This window comes from Quercus suber, unplaced genomic scaffold, assembly GCF_002906115.3.
Source record: "Quercus suber isolate HL8 unplaced genomic scaffold, Cork oak 2.0 scaffold_219, whole genome shotgun sequence".
Taxonomy (NCBI): Eukaryota; Viridiplantae; Streptophyta; class Magnoliopsida; order Fagales; family Fagaceae; genus Quercus; species Quercus suber.
This window is the reverse complement of record NW_027069677.1, coordinates 94,361-116,923: the sequence shown is the minus strand read 5'-3', so window position 1 is coordinate 116,923 and position 22,563 is coordinate 94,361. Positions and strand designations below refer to the sequence as shown.

General features: G+C 31.2%; 3 protein-coding genes across 3 annotated transcripts; all 3 read right to left on the bottom strand.

The window, feature by feature from the left end:
* Positions 1–1,241: 1,241 nt before the first annotated feature.
* LOC112000303 (GDP-mannose 4,6 dehydratase 2) lies at positions 1,242–1,853 on the bottom strand. The gene has a single exon (XM_024032402.1). It carries the CDS (start codon positions 1,851–1,853, stop codon positions 1,242–1,244), a length of 612 nt encoding a protein of 203 aa, XP_023888170.1.
* A 4,303-nt stretch (positions 1,854–6,156) lies between these two features.
* Positions 6,157–9,336, bottom strand: LOC112000328 (3-ketoacyl-CoA synthase 20). The gene is made up of 2 exons (XM_024032431.2): positions 8,398–9,336; positions 6,157–7,027 (listed from the first exon to the last, which is right to left on the bottom strand). Exons 1-2 carry the CDS (start codon positions 9,115–9,117, stop codon positions 6,242–6,244), a joined length of 1,506 nt encoding a protein of 501 aa, XP_023888199.1. The 5' UTR covers positions 9,118–9,336; the 3' UTR covers positions 6,157–6,241.
* Positions 9,337–16,474: 7,138 nt separating this feature from the next.
* On the bottom strand, positions 16,475–19,024 carry LOC112000318 (3-ketoacyl-CoA synthase 20). Its single transcript, XM_024032419.2, has 2 exons — positions 18,289–19,024; positions 16,475–17,314 (listed from the first exon to the last, which is right to left on the bottom strand). Exons 1-2 carry the CDS (start codon positions 19,003–19,005, stop codon positions 16,550–16,552), a joined length of 1,482 nt encoding a protein of 493 aa, XP_023888187.1. The 5' UTR covers positions 19,006–19,024; the 3' UTR covers positions 16,475–16,549.
* Between the last annotated feature and the right edge of the window lie 3,539 nt (positions 19,025–22,563).

Below are 22,563 nucleotides of genomic sequence, written 5' to 3'. Positions count from 1 at the left end.
ATCATTTTTATTTAAATAAAATTATTTTTTTAGTCTAAATTTAACAAGGCGTGAAACTCTATCTCTCTAACAAGTCTAACTTAAATTCAAACTCATCATTATCTTCTCTTCTTCTTCTTCTTCTTCTTCCTTTTTTAATTTTAAAAAGGATGGTTGTATATTTTATAGGATATCACGTTTAGCATGCCTAATTAGATAAAATATTTTGAAATACAAAAACATGAGTAACGATTCTCTTATTATACTAACTAAAAATATTTCAACTTTTTTTTTTCGAAGCTTTGGTACTCTTACTGACATCTCCTCAAAAAAAAAAAAAAAAAAAAAGTACTCACTGATATTGATGAACATTTATCATGTGTTTAGGTTTTTTTTATTTTTTTATTTTTTTTAATTTTTAATTTTTAAGTTGGTCTGGAATTTAAATTTGAGTAAACTTAATACACTTAAAAATAGTGTAATTGTTTATTATTGTGTCAAGTGTGTTATATATATATATATATAACTGGAGTTTCTGAAACTCTCACAATTTTTCACGTCAGCACAATAAAATTATCATTTTATTTAAATAAAATTATTTTTGTTTAGCACAAAATTAACAAGGAGTGAAACTCTATCTCTCTAACAAGTCTAACTCAAAGTCAAACTTATCATTATCATTTTTTAAAGGCAAAAAATCCATTTTCTTCCTTACATTTTCACGCGATTTCCATTTTGGTCCCTAACTTTTTTTTCTACCGCTTTTAGTTTCTATTCTGGAAAATGCGTCTCGTTTTTGTCCTTGCCGTTACATCAAAGACAGAAATTGCACATGTGACAAATGGCATAAGTTAAAAATATTAAAATAATGTCCACAAGTCTCCACGTCAGCATCTAAATTAAAAAAAAATTAATTTATTAATTTTAACTAAATAAAAAAATTAAAAACAAAAAATCACATGAATTAAGATATAAATGTGTCTTGAACAAAAACAACAAAAACACAAACTCAGATCTAACAAAACAAACCCAAATCTAAGAATACAAACCCAAAATTAAAAATCTCAAAATCACAATTTTCTCAATCTTAGCAAAATCATCAAATCCTAAAGCTGCAAAGTACCAAATCAATCAAAAAATACAACACAACCAATCCAAGCAAAAAAATCTCAAACTCAGAAAAACCCATCTCAAGCAAGATAAACCTAGCAAACCCAGATTCGGTGGCTTAGAGCACTCGATTGGCCCGGAGCTTCGAGGTGTCACTGGGCTCGAACAATTTGACTCCGGTCAAACATATCGGACAATCTAGCTTGGTAGTACCGAATATGGTTGCGCCCAGTGGCGGCGATGTGGGATCGAACAGCTTCGAGGAGATGGAGGGCCCTAGTGGCGACAACATCGGCAGTGTAATCTGAGATCTCGAATGAGATGGCCACGTGGGATTGGGCAGCGAGGTTGTAAACCTTGTCTGGGAGAATCGTGTCGAGCCAGCAATGAAGAGAGGAGGCATTGGTGAGGTTAGCGAAGTGGAGCTTCATTCGAGCCTTGTGGGCGTTGTGAAGGTTGATGTAGATGTGGTTGATTCGCTGAGTGTTGAAGTTGGAGGACTGTCGGATCAAGCCGTGTACCTCGTAGCCTTTTTTGAGTAAAAACTCGGTCAGGTAGGAACCGTCTTGGCTGGTAATTCTGGTGATCAGTGCGACTTTATGTGGCGCGCATGGAGGAGATTCGTCGTTGGTTTTAGATTCGGATTTGGATTTATCGATCCCATAAGCTTCTCTCTCTCTCTCTAAATCATCTTTCTTTCTTTCTCTATGTTTTCCAAGTTTTATTTCCAATTGGAATTTCCATGTTTTATTTTCTATGAGCATTGATGTACATAAATGATTTTTTTTTAAAAAAAAAATTTCTGGTTTGTGTTGTTAGATTTGGGTTTGTGTTCTTGTTGTTCTTGTTCAAGACACATTTAGATTCCAATTCATGTGATTTTTGGTTTTTATTTCAGTTTTAAATTTTTTTATTTAGTTAAAATTAATAAATTAATTTTTTAAATTTAGATGCTGACGTGGAGACTTCTGGACATTATTTTAATATTTTTAACTTATGTCGTTTGCCACATGTGCAATTTCTGTCTCTATTGTAACGGCAGTGATAAAAACGAGACACGTTGTCCAGGATAGAGACCAAAAGCAGTGGAAAAAAAAAATTAGGGACTAAAGTGAAAATCGCATAAAAATGTAGGGACGAAAATGAGTTTTTTGCGTTTTTTTAAACAAAATTATTTTTGTTTAATTCAAACATAACAAGGAGTGAAATTCTATCTCTCTAACAAGTCTAGTTTAAACTCAAACTCACACATTGATAATTTATCTCCAAATTGGTGAGGTTAATCATGAATACTATAAAAGCAAAGCAAACCCCACTTTTTTTTTTTTAACTGAGTAGAGATATGATCTATTCTTATGTTATTTTCTTCTCCTTTACTTTGTTATTTTTATTTTATTTTATAGTTTTTCATGTTTTTTTTAAAAAGTAATTTTCATAAATGAACTATCAAACTCTCTTTAGTAATTTTTTACAAGATAAAAAGTTTGCAATAGTTGAAATTATTCTTTTGAATGTAACCCATCTTTGTCTTATATTTCTATATTGTTTAGTCATATATATTTTGTTTATTTCAATAATTTCTAAGTAGTGAATTATCTAATTTTTAATATTTTTTTGGTCTTTCAGAAGTTTTATTATTTAAATTTTTGAGTTATTTTTTTTTTGCAATATTTAAAACTATCTAACAAATTTTTTATAAGCCATTGCATGTTCAAGCAATAACTTCTTCATCAAATTGTAACATAAATTAAAGTCATACAAAAGCAAATCATGCAATAGTACTGTTGTTTCTTAATCAATTTTAGATTTTATAAAATTATTTTAGTTTACCTTACAAATAGGTTGGTTCCTATGCATAGTATGGGTTAGCGACTATATGGTCATGCTAGAATTAGGGATAAAGATATGGGATAAGTTTGCATAATATACAATTTTTATTTGTTAACTTAAACTTCTAGGATAAGTAATATTTTATCAAAGGTTAATATAATATAAATGAGTGTGTAAAGTGGAATTATTTGTTATTATTATTATTTTTTAATGAACAAAGTGGAATTAGTCTATTTTGTCTTGATTGGTCCATTTTATTTTATCTTATGACATTCAATAAATAAATTCTAGTTTACGAATGAAATATATATACATATAGCTAGGGCTAGCATTTGTTTTTTTATCCAATGCCTAAGGCATCGGTTTAGGAAATATTTTTAGAAATATTTTCATAAGAAAATATAAAGTAATTAATTGAGTTGACAACTTTTTAGATTTTCCATAAAAGTAGTGTCAAAACTTTTTTAATATAGCTTATTAACAAGAGTAATGCTACAGCCATAAACTATTTTACAACATTTTTACAAAATGTTGATGTGGCCAACCTCTTAAAGCATCTCCAACAGAGTATGCATATCCAAAATATAGACAATATATATTACTATTTTTGCTCTATATGTTACTGTTCATGCTCTAGTAGTTTCTCTATATCCAGAATTTTTTTTTGGCTAATAAACAGTAGCCATCAAGTCTAATGGGCTACTGTGCATTCTTCAAATCATTTTTTTCTATTATAATAATATGGTATTAAATAAAAAAATGTTGGAAGATGTGTAGTTGTTAAAAAAAAAAAATAACGAATGAATAAATAATATTTAAATAAGATAGAGAATTTGTTGGATAGTTTATTTGAAAAAGTTGGTAGATAAAGGTAAAAGTCACTGTCAATTCATACTCCAAACAGTACAAAAATTTGATTAATCTGATAGAAATGCTCTTATTGATTTTCATCTAGGCCAATCATTAATATCATATTTTCATTTATCAATAAGTACTCACCACATCAGCAGTTTGTAAAATTTTTTGTAAAATAGTTTGTATCCTAAGGAATCCTCACAGCTTTAAAAGATTCTCTTGGAATTTGTTCCAGATATCAAATAGTGTTCGGTAGTGGATTTTCCAAAGGTGTTGACATAGCTTGGTTACCGACCTTAATTTGACAACGAAAGTATCAAAGTCAACGTCTCTTCTTCTTCTTCTTCCTTTTTTTTTTTTTTTTTTTAAATTTTTTTTAAATTTTTTTTAAAATTTTAATGGAACATTGAATAAATAACCACATTATTTATTAACAAGAGTAATGCTACAGCCATAAACTATTTTACAACATTTTTACAAAATGTTGATGTGGCCAACCTCTTAAAGCATCTCCAACAGAGTATGCATATCCAAAATATAGACAATATATATTACTATTTTTGCTCTATATGTTACTGTTCATGCTCTAGTAGTTTCTCTATATCCAGAATTTTTTTTTGGCTAATAAACAGTAGCCATCAAGTCTAATGGGCTACTGTGCATTCTTCAAATCATTTTTTTCTATTATAATAATATGGTATTAAATAAAAAAATGTTGGAAGATGTGTAGTTGTTAAAAAAAAAAAATAACGAATGAATAAATAATATTTAAATAAGATAGAGAATTTGTTGGATAGTTTATTTGAAAAAGTTGGTAGATAAAGGTAAAAGTCACTGTCAATTCATACTCCAAACAGTACAAAAATTTGATTAATCTGATAGAAATGCTCTTATTGATTTTCATCTAGGCCAATCATTAATATCATATTTTCATTTATCAATAAGTACTCACCACATCAGCAGTTTGTAAAATTTTTTGTAAAATAGTTTGTATCCTAAGGAATCCTCACAGCTTTAAAAGATTCTCTTGGAATTTGTTCCAGATATCAAATAGTGTTCGGTAGTGGATTTTCCAAAGGTGTTGACATAGCTTGGTTACCGACCTTAATTTGACAACGAAAGTATCAAAGTCAACGTCTCTTCTTCTTCTTCTTCCTTTTTTTTTTTTTTTTTTTAAATTTTTTTTAAATTTTTTTTAAAATTTTAATGGAACATTGAATAAATAACCACATTATTTCCTGGGAAATCATGTACATCTGTTACTTTTGCGAGATCAAAGCAAGTCAACGAAAGTATATCATAGTCAATGCCTCTTTTTATTTTATTTTATGAACATTGAATAAATAACCACATTATTAATTTCCTGGGAAATCATATACATCTGTTACTTTTGTGAGTTCTCTGTTTTGAGAAACAAGTGTTTGTGATCCAAAACCGATGCGTGGTTGATATTGTGATAGTCTTAAATATTTCTTTTAAAAAGGATATTGTTCTAAACAAATTATTTTATAGGGGAAGTTTTTACTCTACTAGATCTGATGGTTTTTTCCTGACCATTTTGGAAAGCATTTAATATCAAAATTCTGTAATTTTTTATTTTTTTGATAATTTTTTATTTTTACATCTTGTTGTATGGATTGTCAATTTGTCACCAACACAAACACAACACTCCGAGCTAGACATGGAAACCCTTTTTTCTTTTTTTTCTTTTTTGTGGGGGTTGGGGAATTTCATTATGAGACCTTGTATGGTGTATCTATTGAAGAGTACTTCGATCTCCATGCTATTAATAATGGAGCGTTGGCCTCCGAGTATTTGTATTAGCTTTTATGTAACAATTTTTATCTATTTTAGTATAAGAACTTACTTTTCTATTTTATACAACCATTTTTCAAAAACATTAACATTAGATTATATATTCTTCTACATTCTATTTTAATTCAATAATCATTTTTCATTCTTTATTTATTATTATCTCCATAGAGAGAGAGAGAGAGAGAGAGTTAAAATAATGATACACAAAGCTATAGTAACTGTGTATATTTACACAGTTACTATAGCAATTTTACAAATTTACATGTCTTTAGCTTGACTAAGGTGAGTAATTTTGAGGTTTAAATATGTAAATTTAACACATTTTTCTATCAACACATGTTGATGCAAATGCTACATCGGTTAAGATGATTACTACTTCCATGTAAGTTTTGACAGGGTCCATGTGTCCTTTAAAATTTCAACCTTAAACGAAGTTAGATAAGTTCTATGGTCCCAAATTTCTTGTGTGATTATGAGCACAACAATCCCTTATTTATTTAGATATATCCAAATAAAAATAATATTGCAGTAGTTACAACTTAACATCTCAACAAGCTGTGAAATAGATTGCGAAAAGAGTTGTCTCTAGACTTAAAAGAAATTAATAAGACACATGAATGCATAATGTTCTTCCTATAATTAAGGATCACGTCTAACAATCAATTGGAGCTACTTCAGGCACATGAATAGGGAAGCTATCAATCTCATCTATCCAAGGATTATGCTTCTCATTTGCTGGATTAATGGTTCGCAATGCTCGCCACACAACACTGTTACACTTGAACCCTGATCCAAATGCAATTTGCCATGCTCGATCGCCTTTCTTGATTCTCCCCTTGGCCTCTGTATAAGCCAATTCATACCATAAGGAACTACTAGAAGTGTTCCCAAACCTATAAAGAGTCATCCTTGAGGGTTCCATATGCCACTCACTAAGTCCAAGACTCTTCTCTAACTCATCCAACACTGCCCTCCCTCCTGCGTGTATACAAAAGTGCTCAAATGCCAACTTAAAGTCTGGAACATATTGTTTTATCTTCATTTTAAAAACTTTTCTACCAATGAAATTCACCAAAAATAGGATTTGTTCAGAAAAGGGCAGGACTAATGGCCCTAATGTTGTAAAGTTGTTTGTAAGACCTTCTCCAGCTACTGGCAATAGGTCTTTGGAGAGTGCAACGCCAAGTCGATTATTTATGTCTTCTTTTTGAAAGACACAATTGTAACCTCTATCATCTGCCCCTTTGTGGGTACGTAAAGCATGAACCAGTTGATACTTTGAACAATGGCGATCGGATGATCGGTTTGTTAAAAGAATTGCCGCTGAACCCATACGGAAGAGACAATTTGGGATGAGCATTGAGCGAACATTGCCATCGTACCCGGCCAGAGTCAAGCTTTCCATGCTCACCACTAGAGCATAGGAATTTGGTCGTAACTGTTACAAAGTGAGGTTTCGATTATATACATTTAGTCTGCCTAAGAATATGATCTTTTTCATTTATTTCAAAATAACGATTATACATACATTCTATGGGGGGAGATTTAGTTTTTCATCAATATAAGTATATATATTATGTCACTTTATTTAAAAATCAATTTAATTTCTTATTTAATAGAAAGACATTCTAAAAAAGTGGCACAATATATACTTTTAATTAATTAATCAATGAAAGTCTAAATGCAGTACAAGAATCAATTAACTACATGCTAAATACTCCTTGCTAAATGGGACACCATTAAAGATTAAGGATTCCATTATCACTAGATTATCACTTAAACTCCATGATATATAAATGAAAACATACATTCCTGGAAGACAAACTAGTATATAGAGTCCTTTTTCCATTAAAAAAAGAGAGAGTATATGTGATCCTAATTCCTTTCAGTCTTGAGGTAATATAATTTTAAAAAAAAAAAAATCTCCAAACTAATATGGAAGAAACATTCTCCAATCTATTGTGTGGTGGTTAAAAACAAGATCTATAATTCTATATATACTTTTAGTCGTATAATATTTTTAATGAGTCATATAACTTATTTGAATAGTATATATAAATATTATTGTAAGTTCAGCGGAAAACTTTGTTCATGTAATTATTGATGCATTAAATACAAGGATATATGAAGGAAAACGTACGGTCCTTGAAAGAAAATTTCCAGCAAACAAACAAACTGCAGTAAAATGAACTTTCGTAATGATGCTTCCAACCTCATTCATTTCTTACACGGTGTAACTAGCTTTCTGGTAGGACAGAAGTACTCATGTGCTATCTGAACGCAAGATGTAATTAATTATGGAAAACCTTTTGCAATTTCATATGACAATAAATTTAATTAGTAAGTTTTAACTATTGGGATAAGTGAATATTTAAATTACTTCTTTGTAATTGGTAACACCAACTTATAAGCCTTTTCAAAAAAAAAAACACCAACTTATAAGCTTAATGTAGTAAAATTGGTAGTATGATACTACCAATTTTATAATTAATATATAATCCATGGTTTTAGTTTTGGGGATATATTCTATTTGTTTTGTTCTTAAATAGTTAGATTATAATTTTTTACGGTATTCTTAGAGATATAGATATATTTCTTACTTGAAAACTAAATTTTATAAAGTCTACAAATTAATTCCCTATGACGTAAAACTTCATTTTTATATAATGGATTCGGAAGCTCTTATGTAAAACTTCAAAGCATATGCATGATTGGCAGATATATATATATATATATATTTTTTTTTTCCGGATATAAAAAAATTACTAAAATCAATGGAAAGTCATTATCTAATCTCATGATACTTACCTGTAACAGCCGTTTGGCAAGGTCTATAGAAACAAGTCCAGCGCTGCAGCCCATCCCGCTAAGATTATAGCATGAAATGTTCCCTCTAAGCTTGTACCGGTTGACAATCATAGCTGACAATGATGGAGTTGGATTCAACAAACTGCAATTCAGAACAAGAATCCCAATGTCCTTAGGCTTCACTCCAGTTTTTGCTAACAACTGGTCAACTGCTCCAAAAATCACCATCTCTGCCTCTTTCCTCGCTTCCTCCAAGCATAAATTTCTAACTGGGAGGTCTAATAGAGCTTTGCAGACATATGTCTTTTCACCATACCCTGACCTTTCCAAAATTTTCTTTTGAAACGCTAAACTTTCTTCTGTGAAGTCCCCAACAAGCCTGGTTTTTTTAATGAAAGTTTCTCTTTTGCATATTAGAGATGAGTCTGGCTTGTAACAAGCAAAATCCAACAAGTAAACTTGTTTTGGACGACTCATGAGGTAAAAGGTTGTTAGGATAAATGTAAGCATTGTGCATAGAATTACTACCACCAGATTGAGCTTAATGTGGTGGAAGAGATGGATGAAATCTTCGACAGAGAGATGAGACAAAGCTATAGTGAGGGGCACAAGAAAGAGATACAAAGCATTGGAGATTAAGTAGTGGAAACCAAGTTTCACGTACTTAAGTTTGGTTGAATTTGGTTCCTTGTCTTGGTTTTGTTTATTCTCATTCCCCATTTGAACACAAACTCAAATTGAGCCTTTGTCTTTGTTTTTCTTTTTGGTTGCTCTAGTAGTCTAGTGGCCTAAAATTGAAACTTCTTACTTTGCAAAATTATGAGAATACAAAAGGATTTGAACTGAAAAGTAGGTTTAATATGGTTGGAGAGAGAGAGAGAGAGAGAGAGAGAGAGAGAGACTGATAAATTGCCAACCAAGATTGAAAGGTGTAGTGTTGAGAATGGAGTTGGAATGCAATCTATGAAGCTCCTTTATAATCTTTTTTAGGGTAGTTAATTAATATGTAGATGTGCTTGTTATTGCTGTCCATACCTTTGGACTATTTTTATTTTTTTGGCCATTATCTCTGAAGTTTGCACCAACTTCACTGTTTTAATTTTTGGTTAATGGGTAGAGGGGCCAATAGTATAACTTTCCTACCTTAGCGTAACTATAGTAACATTTTACTCGCTCATGAGTGAGACCCTACACTCTCAATTTATGTGAAAAACTTACTTATTTTTTAGGTCGGCTATTTGAAATGAAAATAGGATATAAGGAATACCAACATATAATTAGTTGTTTGAAACTCAAACCCAAATCCTAAAATTTGTTGGCCAGTATCTTACTAACTAGCCACTCGAATGTCAGTAACTTCACTGTTTTCACACTACTGTCATATCACTTTTTACCTTACGTCCCATTCTCTTCTGGCAGAGTACTTATATTTTAATGGTTATTTCTATACCTTGGTCAACATTTTCCTTGTGAATATTTCATTCAATTAACAGTTAAATATGATATTAAAACAGCCAGATCAAAAGTGTGCAGTTAAGATATGCATAAAATATGTGTGATACGGATAGAAATGACACACTCCATTCAAGATCTTTGCTCAGATTAGTTTGATTGAGCTCATCATGTACATAAGTTCTTCGATCACGTACTTGGCTCAACCGGATCAATACAATATATGTATATATAAAACAATGATCGCGTTCCTCAGCTTTCACCAATGATACCACTGTTATTCCAACCCCACAATTATTACGATTGCTAAACACAAGATGACGGTCCTTTGTAATATGCCACCTAGCTAGCTATATTCGGTATAAACAGGATTGGCTTAATACATTTTGAAAGCCAATGTCATAAATTTTAGTAGATTTTTTTATAGTTAAATACTACTTATTCAACTCTTTATATTTTATTTTGTTTAAAAACGTTCTTGTTTTTAAGATTCAAAATTACTAAAATAGTTTTTATTAATATTTATTTTACAGGTTGATAAGATAATTGATAGTCAATGATTATTAGACACATTTATAACAAGCACATACCAATTTATTTTTGGTGAAACAATTTAGGGTTTTAATTGTATTAGATTTCTATTAAATCAATATTTTGGGATCTTCTTGGAGATGGAGAAAGTTCAAAAAATGCAAAACCTGCCTATATTTTTCATTTTTAAAATATCAATTATCAATATACAAATTTGAGATTTTTTTTAAGAGTTCAATTAATTTATGTTCTTAGGTTATTTATTAATGGATTATTTTAGAAAATTTTTGATATTAGAAATTGTCAAAAAAATAAATAAAAAAAATTCCCTAAAAAGTTTTTTAAAATATTTTATAAATTAGGGAAATGTTAACGAGTGCCGTTGAGGCATTGGTTAAGAATCCATTTTAAGAAAGTTTTGATATCACTTTTATAGGAAATGAAAAAAAACTGTCAAAATATTAATTATTTTTTTTTCTTTTTTCATAAATTTTTTTTAATTAGATTGTTAACCAATATCATACGGCACTCGTTAACATGACCCTATAAATTAATGTCCTTAGAATATCTATCAACTTTTCTCTCATTTTAATGCAATTTTGGGGTCTTTGTTTAATTAACGAGGGCTTAAATCCTTAACGTTTTTATGGGTGAAGTGGGGCCAAGGCCTTCTTTCGGTCCTGGGTATAAACGAAATTCTATGTCATATCAGAGGCAACACACTCAATACTCGTAAATTGTCCAAGTTAATTTCCTATAAGAATATTCTCTAACTACCCAAGCATCAAAGTTATTTAGGTCAGACACCAAATGCTGTCTTTTCAATTTCTTTTCTCATGGTAATTGTTCATTATTCAGGTCAACCATACAATCAATGGGATCATCAATGTGTAAATAACTATAGCATTTATTCTCCAACAGCAAACCAAACCATGTAAATGTAATGATCGAACCTTAAATTACATGTGTGTCTCGTACCTACACAATTACATAGTGCCACTTTCTCTTGCACTAGCTCGGCCCTCACCCACCCAGTCATCAATGTAATATCTAAATCAGGTCATCACAGTGACAGCTATAAAGGTCGTAGTAAAAGAACACAAAGGGTGTTTAGGTTAATTTGATGGGTAACAAATTAAAGCTCGGCCGGTCCTCGCGCAAACAATGCTAAGTGTGCCACATGTTCCACTCTGGTACAAAATTTTCTCCAACCTTTATAATTCATTCCTACTCCCCCCTGCAAAACTTGAATGCAAAGAAGACACGACTCACGAGCAATTGCAGGAACAGTACTGCTGCTCAGCACGATAGTTAATGAACATTTGAACTACTCTTCTTCTTTCAGGATGTTCATGAGTCCTCATTGGTAATGTTTACCCACCCTTATTTATAGCAATTGTCCTCCACTGACTACTAATTATAAATTTACAGGCAGCATTATTTAGAGATAGTCATGGTAGATGTTTACAGCCTGGACACTATGCACCAGGTGGTGGTGGTGATTATTTATTGGTGCAATTAATATGAATGGTTGCAATCCATGAAAATTGATTTTTATATAAAGTGAAGCACTTCATCTTCTAAAGTATATTCAATAAATATTTTTATTTATGAGGAAAAAAAAAGATACTTGAAAGTTACCGACAAGGTTTTGTTAACGAGTGTCTGAATTAAAGGCACTTGTTACTATGAATTTAAGTCATAATCAAATTGTATTTTTATATATTTTACAAAATAAAGTCAAATTATGCTCAAAAATCAAGAAAAATACATACGATCACAATAAATTTATACGTTTAAGTCAACGAATTAACAATACATGTAATTTTTTTTTTTTTTCAAAAGATGTATGTTATAACTCATATCATAATTAAATATTTTTATGTTCTTTAACCTTGTCATTTCATGAATTTTGGGGGGTTGTGTTTTGGTTAGGTCTACCTTCATCAATAAATAATATTTAACTTGTTGGAAGATGGTATGCAGCTTGAATCATCAATGAATCAGACCGTGCCAACCAAATCATGTCCCCAACCATAATAAGAATAATATCCTGGAAACTGCATTTTTATGGGTACGTAGAGGCAAGTAATTAAGCATCGTAGGGGGCCCCTAGTTAGATACACAAACCCTGAATCTCTTTCTAGTCGACAACTAAAATTCCTTAAGACAAAGATCAAACCAAACACATTCTCATTCTCTTTGGTCTGGATTTTAAAATGCGACCGATACTGATCCTATCAGTAAGGATAAAACTCTTCAATGTTCTCTATAAATTAATTGATGCATGCATGGCAAGTGACATTTATTCCAAGCCATCAGCTCCGGCTCAACAACTTTGAGGGGTTTTAGGTAAAAATTTTAAGTGGTACATTTTTTATATTTAAATATTAGGGTCATGTTAATAAGTGCGGTAAGACATTAATTAACAATCCAATTAAAAAAAGTTTTTATTAAAAAAAAATTAATGTTTTGACAGCTTTTTTTATTTAACATAAAAGTGATATCAAAACCTTCTTAAAATGAATTCTTAACCAAAAATAATATTGAATTTAACTATCAAAACACAATTTATAATTAAAATTAATATTTTAAATAAAAATAAAATTTAAAGTAATAGAACTTGAGGTCCACAATGTAATTTGTCATTACCAATTTGGTCACAACATTATGTATTGATTTCGCTTTCTTCCATATTGTTGAGTATCCAATTAGGAACCTTTAATTTATTGATTTATTTTATTAAAAAAATGATTAAGTAAAATAAATTGCACTCTGAAGAGAGAAGGTCTTAAAAATTTGCATCTAATCAAATAAACAAAAAAATAAATCATACCAAACACATACAAAATCATATCAATATGCTAAGATTATTGTAAAGAGTTTTATGACCCAATTGCATTATTCAAAAGTCTCCTATAAATGAGTATCAAAGTCGATTCCCCTTTCCCCCATTTATTATAAGCATCAATTTGCTTAGATATTCAAAACTAAACTCCAAAAAACCCTCATAAAAAATAGTTAAACAAAAGAAAAAATATTAGAACAAGATCAAACTACTTAAATAGTGAGATATTGACCACAGAAACTAATAAATTATAAATTATTACTCATTCATATGGATCATTTGTGTCATTCTCCTAACAAATATAAGTAAATCTTTAAAGATTTTAATAATCATCTGAACTGCGTAGAGTTATAAAATAAAAATGATTAGTTTCTTAGTAATTAAGAGGATTAGCATATCTTTCACAGAATTAAATAAGTTCTACTGAAAACCTACCTAGTAGGGTATTATTATTATATTATAAGCTTTTAATAAGAGTTTCAATGACATTACTTGATCTCATTCGGACATTCTCGAATAAAATCAAGATTTGAATTTTCCTTTTTCTATTCTTATATACAAGTAAAAATTATAATTTAAAAATCAAATTGGCTCATCGAATCGATTCAATTAAAACTAGTTACCAATCTCGGTCAATAAAAAATCCTTAAAATTAATCATAAATTGAAAATCAGAACAAAAAACGGTTCTTTGTTTATACCATTTTTTAAAACCGTGGTAATAATTGAATTTTAAAATATATATATATACATAACAAGTGTACAAAATATTTCTAGAAGAGGCTGAGTTGGCTCCACGCAAAGGAACAATATTAAATTGGATTGGCGGTCAATTGAAGTTAAGGAATACTGGATTACACCTCAATAATAATAATAATCAATTACAAACCGTGTGATTCAGCTTTCATGACATCAACACGGCTTTTCTCGCTGATGTCAGTAGGAAAAGCCTGGCAAAATTAAATTAAATATGTATAGGTCCAATATTCACCTAGAAACATGTACACAATATTCAATGGCCATGATATCAGCACTGTACCATCAAAGCGGCGTCATCACCATTCAATCAGTAGAAAGAGAAAATTAAGAGGANTTTTTTTTTTATGTTTGGGAGTATCTTTAAATGAGTTAAAAAATAATTTTATAACTTCTCTTATTTAACTTATTGTGAGATACTTATCCAAAAAAAAAAAAAAAACTTATTGTAAGATAGAGTTATTTTCTAAAAAAAATTTAGTAGAAAACAATTTCTAGAAATAAACCATACTTTTTCTGTTGACTAAATATAATTTCCTTTAACTTATCTTTTTTAGTGCTTCCAAACACTGAAAAATATGAAAAATTAATTTAATTACAAGTGCATAATCAATTCTGTTAATTAGGCTGAAACGTTGCTGTTTAGATCAGTGATAGGGTGGGTTTTAACGTTACCATTTCACATGGATTAACCAAAAAAAACACATGCAATACTTTAGATGGATCGATGAGGAATTCCTCTCCTCTTTTTTCTTTTTTGTTGGCGGGGGTGGGGGGATGAGAAGAAGAATTCCTTGTTGAGTTTTGATAAATTTCACCATCATTTGTTAACTATTATTTTAACAGTCTCATTCATGTCTGAGTTCATACTCTTTTTTAATAAATAGGGTCTAATATGTGCTATTTTTAAATTAAAAAAATAAAATAAATTAAAGCTATAGTGGAGAATCTGGAGATGGTGGACCTCTCAAAACATTAGGAACATTAACTATATTTAGAGACCAAAGGGGGCCATGGTCTTCCCTCACCTTGAATTGTTTTTAATTTATATATATATATATATATATTATAGTTTAGGCTAGAGATTTGAAGTAAAGGTTTCAACAATTACAGTTAATTTCATTTTAAAATCTAATTACCTAAAGAGATCTAAAAAAATGAAAGTAGCCAACTAGCCCACACCCACGCCCTCCCTTTTGGGAAAAAGAAGAAGAAGAAGAAGAAGAAAACCTTTTAATTGATTAATACATAAACTCAAGTGGTGCTACAGTATTGAAGGTGTTAACTACCTCAAGAAATGTTCTCAATTTGAACAATACATCAAGATCCTCAATGCTGCCCACAACATCAAGGGGCAAAGGCTCTCTCTGTCTCTCTCTTAAAAAAGGGATCTATCTTATTAAAGATTAAGTTTTCATAACTGTAAAATGCTTAAACTTATAGTTTTGAAAATATATTATTTCTTTCTTCTTTCTCTCATTACCCCCAAATTTTTCGTAGGCAATTTACTAATTTAAGTTATAATAACAAAAAAAGAAAAGAAAAGAAAAATAGAGGCTTACCATGTTTGTATGTTTAGGTGTTGACATAGCTAATGTAAAGGAAAACAAATTATCTCTCTTTTTTTTGGGTATTTTTGGTGAGTAAAACAAAAATGTTGAGTAGTTTTGATAGAGTCCAATTAAAAATGCTATTTTTATGTCAAATAGTTTGGTTTTTATATTTTCTCAAAATTATAATTTTTTCTCATTGTTATAGTATTCAATTTATCAATTTTTTTGTTCTCAACGATTATCTTTAATTGTAAATTTTTGTGGTTTGGAATTAAATGTTAAATAGGATATGGCAACAATTAGTCCTTTTTTTTTATTTTTTATAGGCTTTTGTTTGTTCTGGATTTCCACTAATTTTTTAATAGGAACCCTCTATTATACTTTTTATGTTTCACTTTATACTCCACTTATTACCATATATCATGTGTTTGATTTTCTTCCCATCTTAAACTTTGGTAATTTTGTAATAGATAAAAAAGAAATAGAAAATCATCGATACCACTTTTTGCGTTTCAATTTATGCTCTACTAAATATAAAGTGTCATGTGTCTGATTTTTTATTTTTTATTTTATTTTGAACTTCAGTTATTTTATAAGGTAAGTAAAAATAATGTATGATAAATTGTGATTGTCAAATATAAAGTGGAACACAATTACATGAAATTAATATTTAAATATGTGCGTGTGACAAATTGTAAATAGTGGCAATACAAGAAACTCTCTTAAATATAAAAGTTTCCAAGTCAGAAATTTCAATCACTGCTCCCAATTAATAATATCAAGGAATGAAAAGGAAAAAAGAAAAGAAAAAATAAAAGCATTAATATAATTTCACTTTTATACATAAAAACCTAATACATAGACATACATTTATGGTTACTGTAAAAAGTAAAAGACATATATTTAAGTTTAATAGATGAGGAGCATGCAAATTCTAATGACGGGGAAGAACACACATTCATTCATTCATGTTTTTCTTCCTAGGAGAAGCTTCAAGAAACAATGGATGCCACTTAAGGCACATTAACGGGAAAGTCATCAATCTCATCCATCCAAGGATTATACTTCTCATATGTTGGATTGATGGTTTGCAATGCGTGCCACACAACACTGTTACACTTAAATCCTGACCCAAACGCAATTTGCCACACCCGATCTCCTTTTTTGATCCTCCCTTTGGCCTCAGAATAAGCCAATTCATACCATAAGGAACTACTAGAAGTGTTTCCAAACCTACAAAGAGTCATTCTTGAGGGCTCCATATGCCACTTGCTCAGTTTAAGGTTCTTCTCTATTTCATCTAAAACCGCTTTCCCACCAGCATGTATACAAAAGTGCTCGAATGCCAACTTAAAATCGGGAACATAATGTTTCATCTTCATTTTAAATATCTTTCTTCCTACTAAGTTCAGAAAAAATAGGATTTGCTCAGATAGGGGTAAGACTAATGGCCCTAATGTTGTGATGTTGGTTTTAAGGGCATCACCAGCTACTGTCAATAAATCTTTGGAGAGTGCAATGCCAAGTCGTTTTTCTGTGTCTTCCTTCTGAATGACACAGTTGTAACATTTATCATCTGCGCCTTTGTGGGTGCGTACAGTATGAATGAGTCGGTATTTTGAATGGCGGCGATCAGAGGATCGGTTTGATAAGAGGATCGCTGCTGCACCCATGCGGAACAGACAGTTTGTGATGAGCATTGAGCGGTTATTGCCACTATACCAGTTGAGAGTCATGCTTTCCATGCTCACTACTAATGCATAGCAGTTAGGCTGTACCTGTTACGCAATAAGAGTATAAGGATTCGTTTACATTATTTAATGTAATGTATCATATATGAAGTGTATATATATATAGTGATGTTTGAGATACTACGTATATATTTATATACATACGGTAACTTTTAAATACAAAACCAAACCCAATAAAGAAAAAAAAAATTAACATGGATATATCAAAAATTAAGAAATTTAACATGGGTACACCGACCATAATACTAACAAACTTAAGTGTCTGACGTTATTTGTGTTAACTCATTGAGTCATTGTACAAAATCTAAATGCACGTTCTGATCAGAATAGAACAAACGTGTAACTCTCAAGTAGAGAAGCATGTAGTCTTCTTTTTAAACACTACTCACCCAAAACTCATATATTTCTGACAAAGAATTCATATATATTTTTATTTCAAGCTTCTTTTATCTTTTAAACAAATATAAAATATTTAAGTGATTTAAACTTTTGTCATTATTTTTATTTTTGGAGGAAAATTGAGCGACTTTGATCCCCATTCGATGCTGACAAAGCCTCAAAATTCCATCCATTAATAAAATATTACCTATTATTAAATTCTTTCACTATATATGTCGTGGGGTATATCGGTATAAATTGATAACTGTGTAGCCCTATGCCTGGAACTTTTGAGTGTAACACAACACTCATGTGGTATTATTATTATTATTATTATTATTATTATTATTATTATTATTTTTATAAGAACACTCGTGGAATTGTTTCACATGAGAATGCAACTTTAAATATACATGGACGCATTTTATTGTATAAATAACTCATTATTTATTTCCTTATATATTTTACAATATCAAAAGTAGTTAAATGTTACATTTAAATTACATCATGATTTTGTGTGCTTTTCTGTTAATTATATTTAAAAACGTTTTTACGGTTTAAGCAATGTTCAAAAAAAAGCGAGACAAAATTATCTCAAAACTGAGCATAACATGCGCAAATACCTGTAACAACTGTTTGGCGAGGTCCACAGAAATAACTCCAGCACTGCAGCCCATCCCACCAAGGTTATAGCTCAAAATATTCCCTCTGAGCTTGTAGCGGTTCACAACCATGGCTGATAAGGATGGTGTTGGATTGAACACACTACAATTCACAATAAGAATCCCTATATCCTTAACCTTTACTCTTGTTTTTGCTAACAAATCATCAACTGCTCCAAACATCACCATCTCTGCCTCCTTCCTTGCTTCCTCAATAGTCAAGTTCATTGGAACATCTAACAGTGATTGGGAGGCATATGTCTTTGGACCATACCCTGACTTCTCCAAAATTTTCTTTTGAAACACTAAACTTTCTTCGGAGAAACTCCTACTGAGCTCAGATCTTTTCATGAAAGCTTCTAGGCTGCACATTAGACCTGGCTCGGGTTTGTAACATGAGAAATTCAACAAGTAAACTTGTTTAGGACGACCCAAGAAGTGAAGGGTTGCAAGTAAAACCGTAAGAGCGGTGCATACTGTAACTGACATGAGATTGAGCTTAAGGTTGTTGAACAAATGGACAAAATCATCGACGGAAAGATGAGCAGAAGCTATTGTGAGTGGCACAAGAATGAGATACATGGCGTTGGAGACCAAGTAGTGGTAACCAAGCTTCACATATTTAAGTTTAACCAAATTTGGTTCTTTGTCTAGGATTTTCTTCTTCTTAAACACCATTATGGAATATATATATATATATATAAAAATAAAAATAAAAAATAAAAAAAAAAAAAAAAATTGAAGACCATATTACATATATTTTTGGGGCATTGGGGATTATTGTTTTTGTTAAAATATTCAAACATGCTATTTATCAACGACTGATCTAAAAAATTCTAGAGTACTAGTTTTCAGACCCAACCCCAAAAGTTTTCCCCTAAAAAATTATCAATATTGCCAATCAATCTATAGAGACTAATTAAGAGGATACCAAAAATGTAAAAGAATCATTGCACATCGATTATTGACAAGTAGTATACGTACCTGGTGAGGAATAATAGCACGTTGACTGATTCCGCTTCAGGTCATAACCACAAACTCCCTTCTTTACCGTGCAATTCAGACATGCCGCTGTATCCACCTTCCATTTTACATCAAATCCTTCTCCAATGGCTTCCTCTAATTTTGACTGATCTATTTCTATTCCTGTCCACGGACCGAACTTAACTAGAACAGGAACAACTACGCTTACTCTACATTCCCCAGGCCCATCAGCTCCCCATGTGATGTGCGCAAAACCATTTATTTGGCAATCGAATTGTCCGGGGAAAGGTATCAAATGAAAACAGCCATAGACTATTGTAAGATTCTGTAAACCAACGCCAAAATCCAATAGTGTAGGATCGAGGGTGGAATTCACGAACTCTGGTGAACAAATCCCAGCCGAGAAGTCCTCTCTCGTAATGTTGAGTATTTGGGCATCGGGATTGACACCTAACACTTGGTACGTCACGTTCATAATCTTAATGGTAGCAACACTTCCCTGGCAATTGAGCTTTAATCCAGGATAGCCACAACTATTTGGTCGGTTATCTCCCCAAAAAGGAAAACCAATGTTATTCAACTTTCCACAGTTGAACATATTGCTACAACTCTCGTACATATCTTCATCGCCTAAAGATAGAGGAATCTTGATGAAAAATAAGAATATGAAAAATAGAGAAACAAGAAAACGAGAAGATGAGAGAACCCACGAATTCATTTCCTGAGAGAAACTAAAAAAAGTAGGAAGGTAGTGATGATGAGTAATCTATTGTACTAAAAGGAAAATAAACGAAACATAACTGAGTTGACTGTTAGCAGGTGGAGAACATAAAAGTCCAACCAATAAAACAAAAAACAATTGTATAGAAAGAGAGAGAAGGAATCACATTGGACGTTTAGTTGACTTAATTACAACATTGGACGTTTAGTTGACTTAATATAGAAGTGTGAGTTTAGATGCAAGCCTTTCGCTACACAAAATAAATACATTTTCTTCTCATCCAATTAATATCAAGTCCCTACCAAGTTGTAGTCTAGTGGCCTCTACTATTGTTCAGACTTAGACTACCACTGTAATGACAATGTTCGGTCTAGTTCCTTATCTCTTTTAGTTGATGATTGCAGAATTCTTCTCAACAGGATCCCACAGCATAGAGTTCAACACTGCTATAGGGAAGCGAATAGATGTGCCGATGCTTTGGCGAAGATGGGAGCAGATCACTGTACAGATTTTGTTTATTTTGATAATCCCCCTTCATGTATTTTGAATCAAATTAGGCAGGATGCCTTAGAAACTTTGTATTGCAGGCGTAGCAGTAGCTGTGCTGCTATGCCTTTGTTTTTCTGTTTCCTTTCTTTTCTTTTATTGTATTCCACTTTACCAAAAAAAAAAAAGACTTAGACTACCACACACGTATATATTCAATGAAAGTGGAAGTCCAACAAAAATGAGGTCATATAATGGGAATCAAGTGAGAATAGCGGACAAATTCGCAAAGGCTGTATTAATCAGATAATGACTAAATTAAAAGCTTTGCGTATTCAATTAATGCGCTGTGCGTAATTTGGTCCAGATTAGATGTCGTGACTCATCAACACTTGGATGTTAAGAGACTGACTTACAAACCATGAACCCAAAGGCTTTTAGGCTTCCAATTTTGTTCTCCAACTTATCTGGTGGTTCAATTCGCTGACTTTATTGTCATGTACAAGAGATTACACCCATCATAGGGTCTACTTTTACCCCTCCAATAACAATGTGACATGTCAGAATTTTGCGCTAATAAATATATATATAAATATATGTGATACACACAATTCTACTCTCATAAGTACTTAATGTACTATAATAAAAAATTAAAATCCAAATAGCTGAAAACCAACCCAAACCCATATTGATAGTTTCACCTCACTCAACAAAAACCAACACAATCCAATACCCACGAAACAATATCAATATTTTTACGAAAATTGCGAGCTAAAAGTAAAGATCATTAATGAAACTCATGATCTTGTGTTACATGAAGATGCAAAACTTAGGGCCCGTTTGGATTAAGAAGGGAGGGAGTGAGAGTAGAGTAGAATTGGTTAAATAAGTTAATTTTGGGCCAATTTGGCTCTACTCTATTCTCCCTTCCTCTCAATCCAAATAGACCATTAGGGTCATCACAAACACAAGCCATAGAACATTTTGTTGGGTTATATATTGACCCCGATTAATTAATTCAATTATTTAAATTGATTAATTAAGCCAAATTATATGTAATTCATAGAGGCATCAACAAATCACCAAATAAACTAATATGCAACGAAAATTGAATGACGTGGTGATTTGTTGATAAATGGGGAAAACTTTCGCAAGACAAAAACTCCACCGGATAAATTTCAGGTCACCATTCTTAAAAACTCACTAATCAAGAACAAGCAATTACAAGTATAAGGAATCTTACTACTATCCTAAACTATCTCAAAATACTAACCTATAGTTGAATCTTTACACTAATCCCCAATTGGACTTGCTATTGTAAAAGACTTCTTCGCATGTACAGATCACAGTACGTGACTAATTCCAAGCAACTAATTGATTGTCATTGTTTGCAACGTTTTTCAAAGCACGTTGAAGATCTAAAAATACTTGGTTATAAAACCCTAAGATGCACAAACGCAGCAACTTCTCACGAAGTGCATGAGTTCTCTAATTGAGTCTTTTTGTCTTTGATGACTTTAAAATAAGCCTTTTATATGGTCTAGGGTTGTAGAAAGGGAAACACTAATCATCCAAGTTATCATGGGCTGAAATTCAAATCTAAGGTTCTTAAATCGTAAGTCTCGATATATCGAGCATGTGTCAAACTTCACCATTAATTCTCGATAGATGCTAGTGTCAAGAATTACTAAAATTGTTTTTCTTCACTTGTTTCTTGGATCAATCTTTCATGTTTTTAATGATACTACTTATTATGTTTGAGCAACACACTTCTTGATACATTAAGGATGTGTTTGGATACCGCTTATTATTTTGCTAAAACTAAAAAAATTATTGTTGAAAAATACTGTAAATAAAAGTAAAAGTTAGTTGAAATAGTACAGTGGGGCCCATGAATAGTAGCAAAAATAAGCTGAATAGTGAAATAATTTTCATTTTTCATCTTAACCCAAACGTACACTAAACCCAACTTAGATTTACTCAATTACAAATAAAATGCATTTTGTCAAAGAATAAGTCAATATATAAAAAATATGACCCTAACA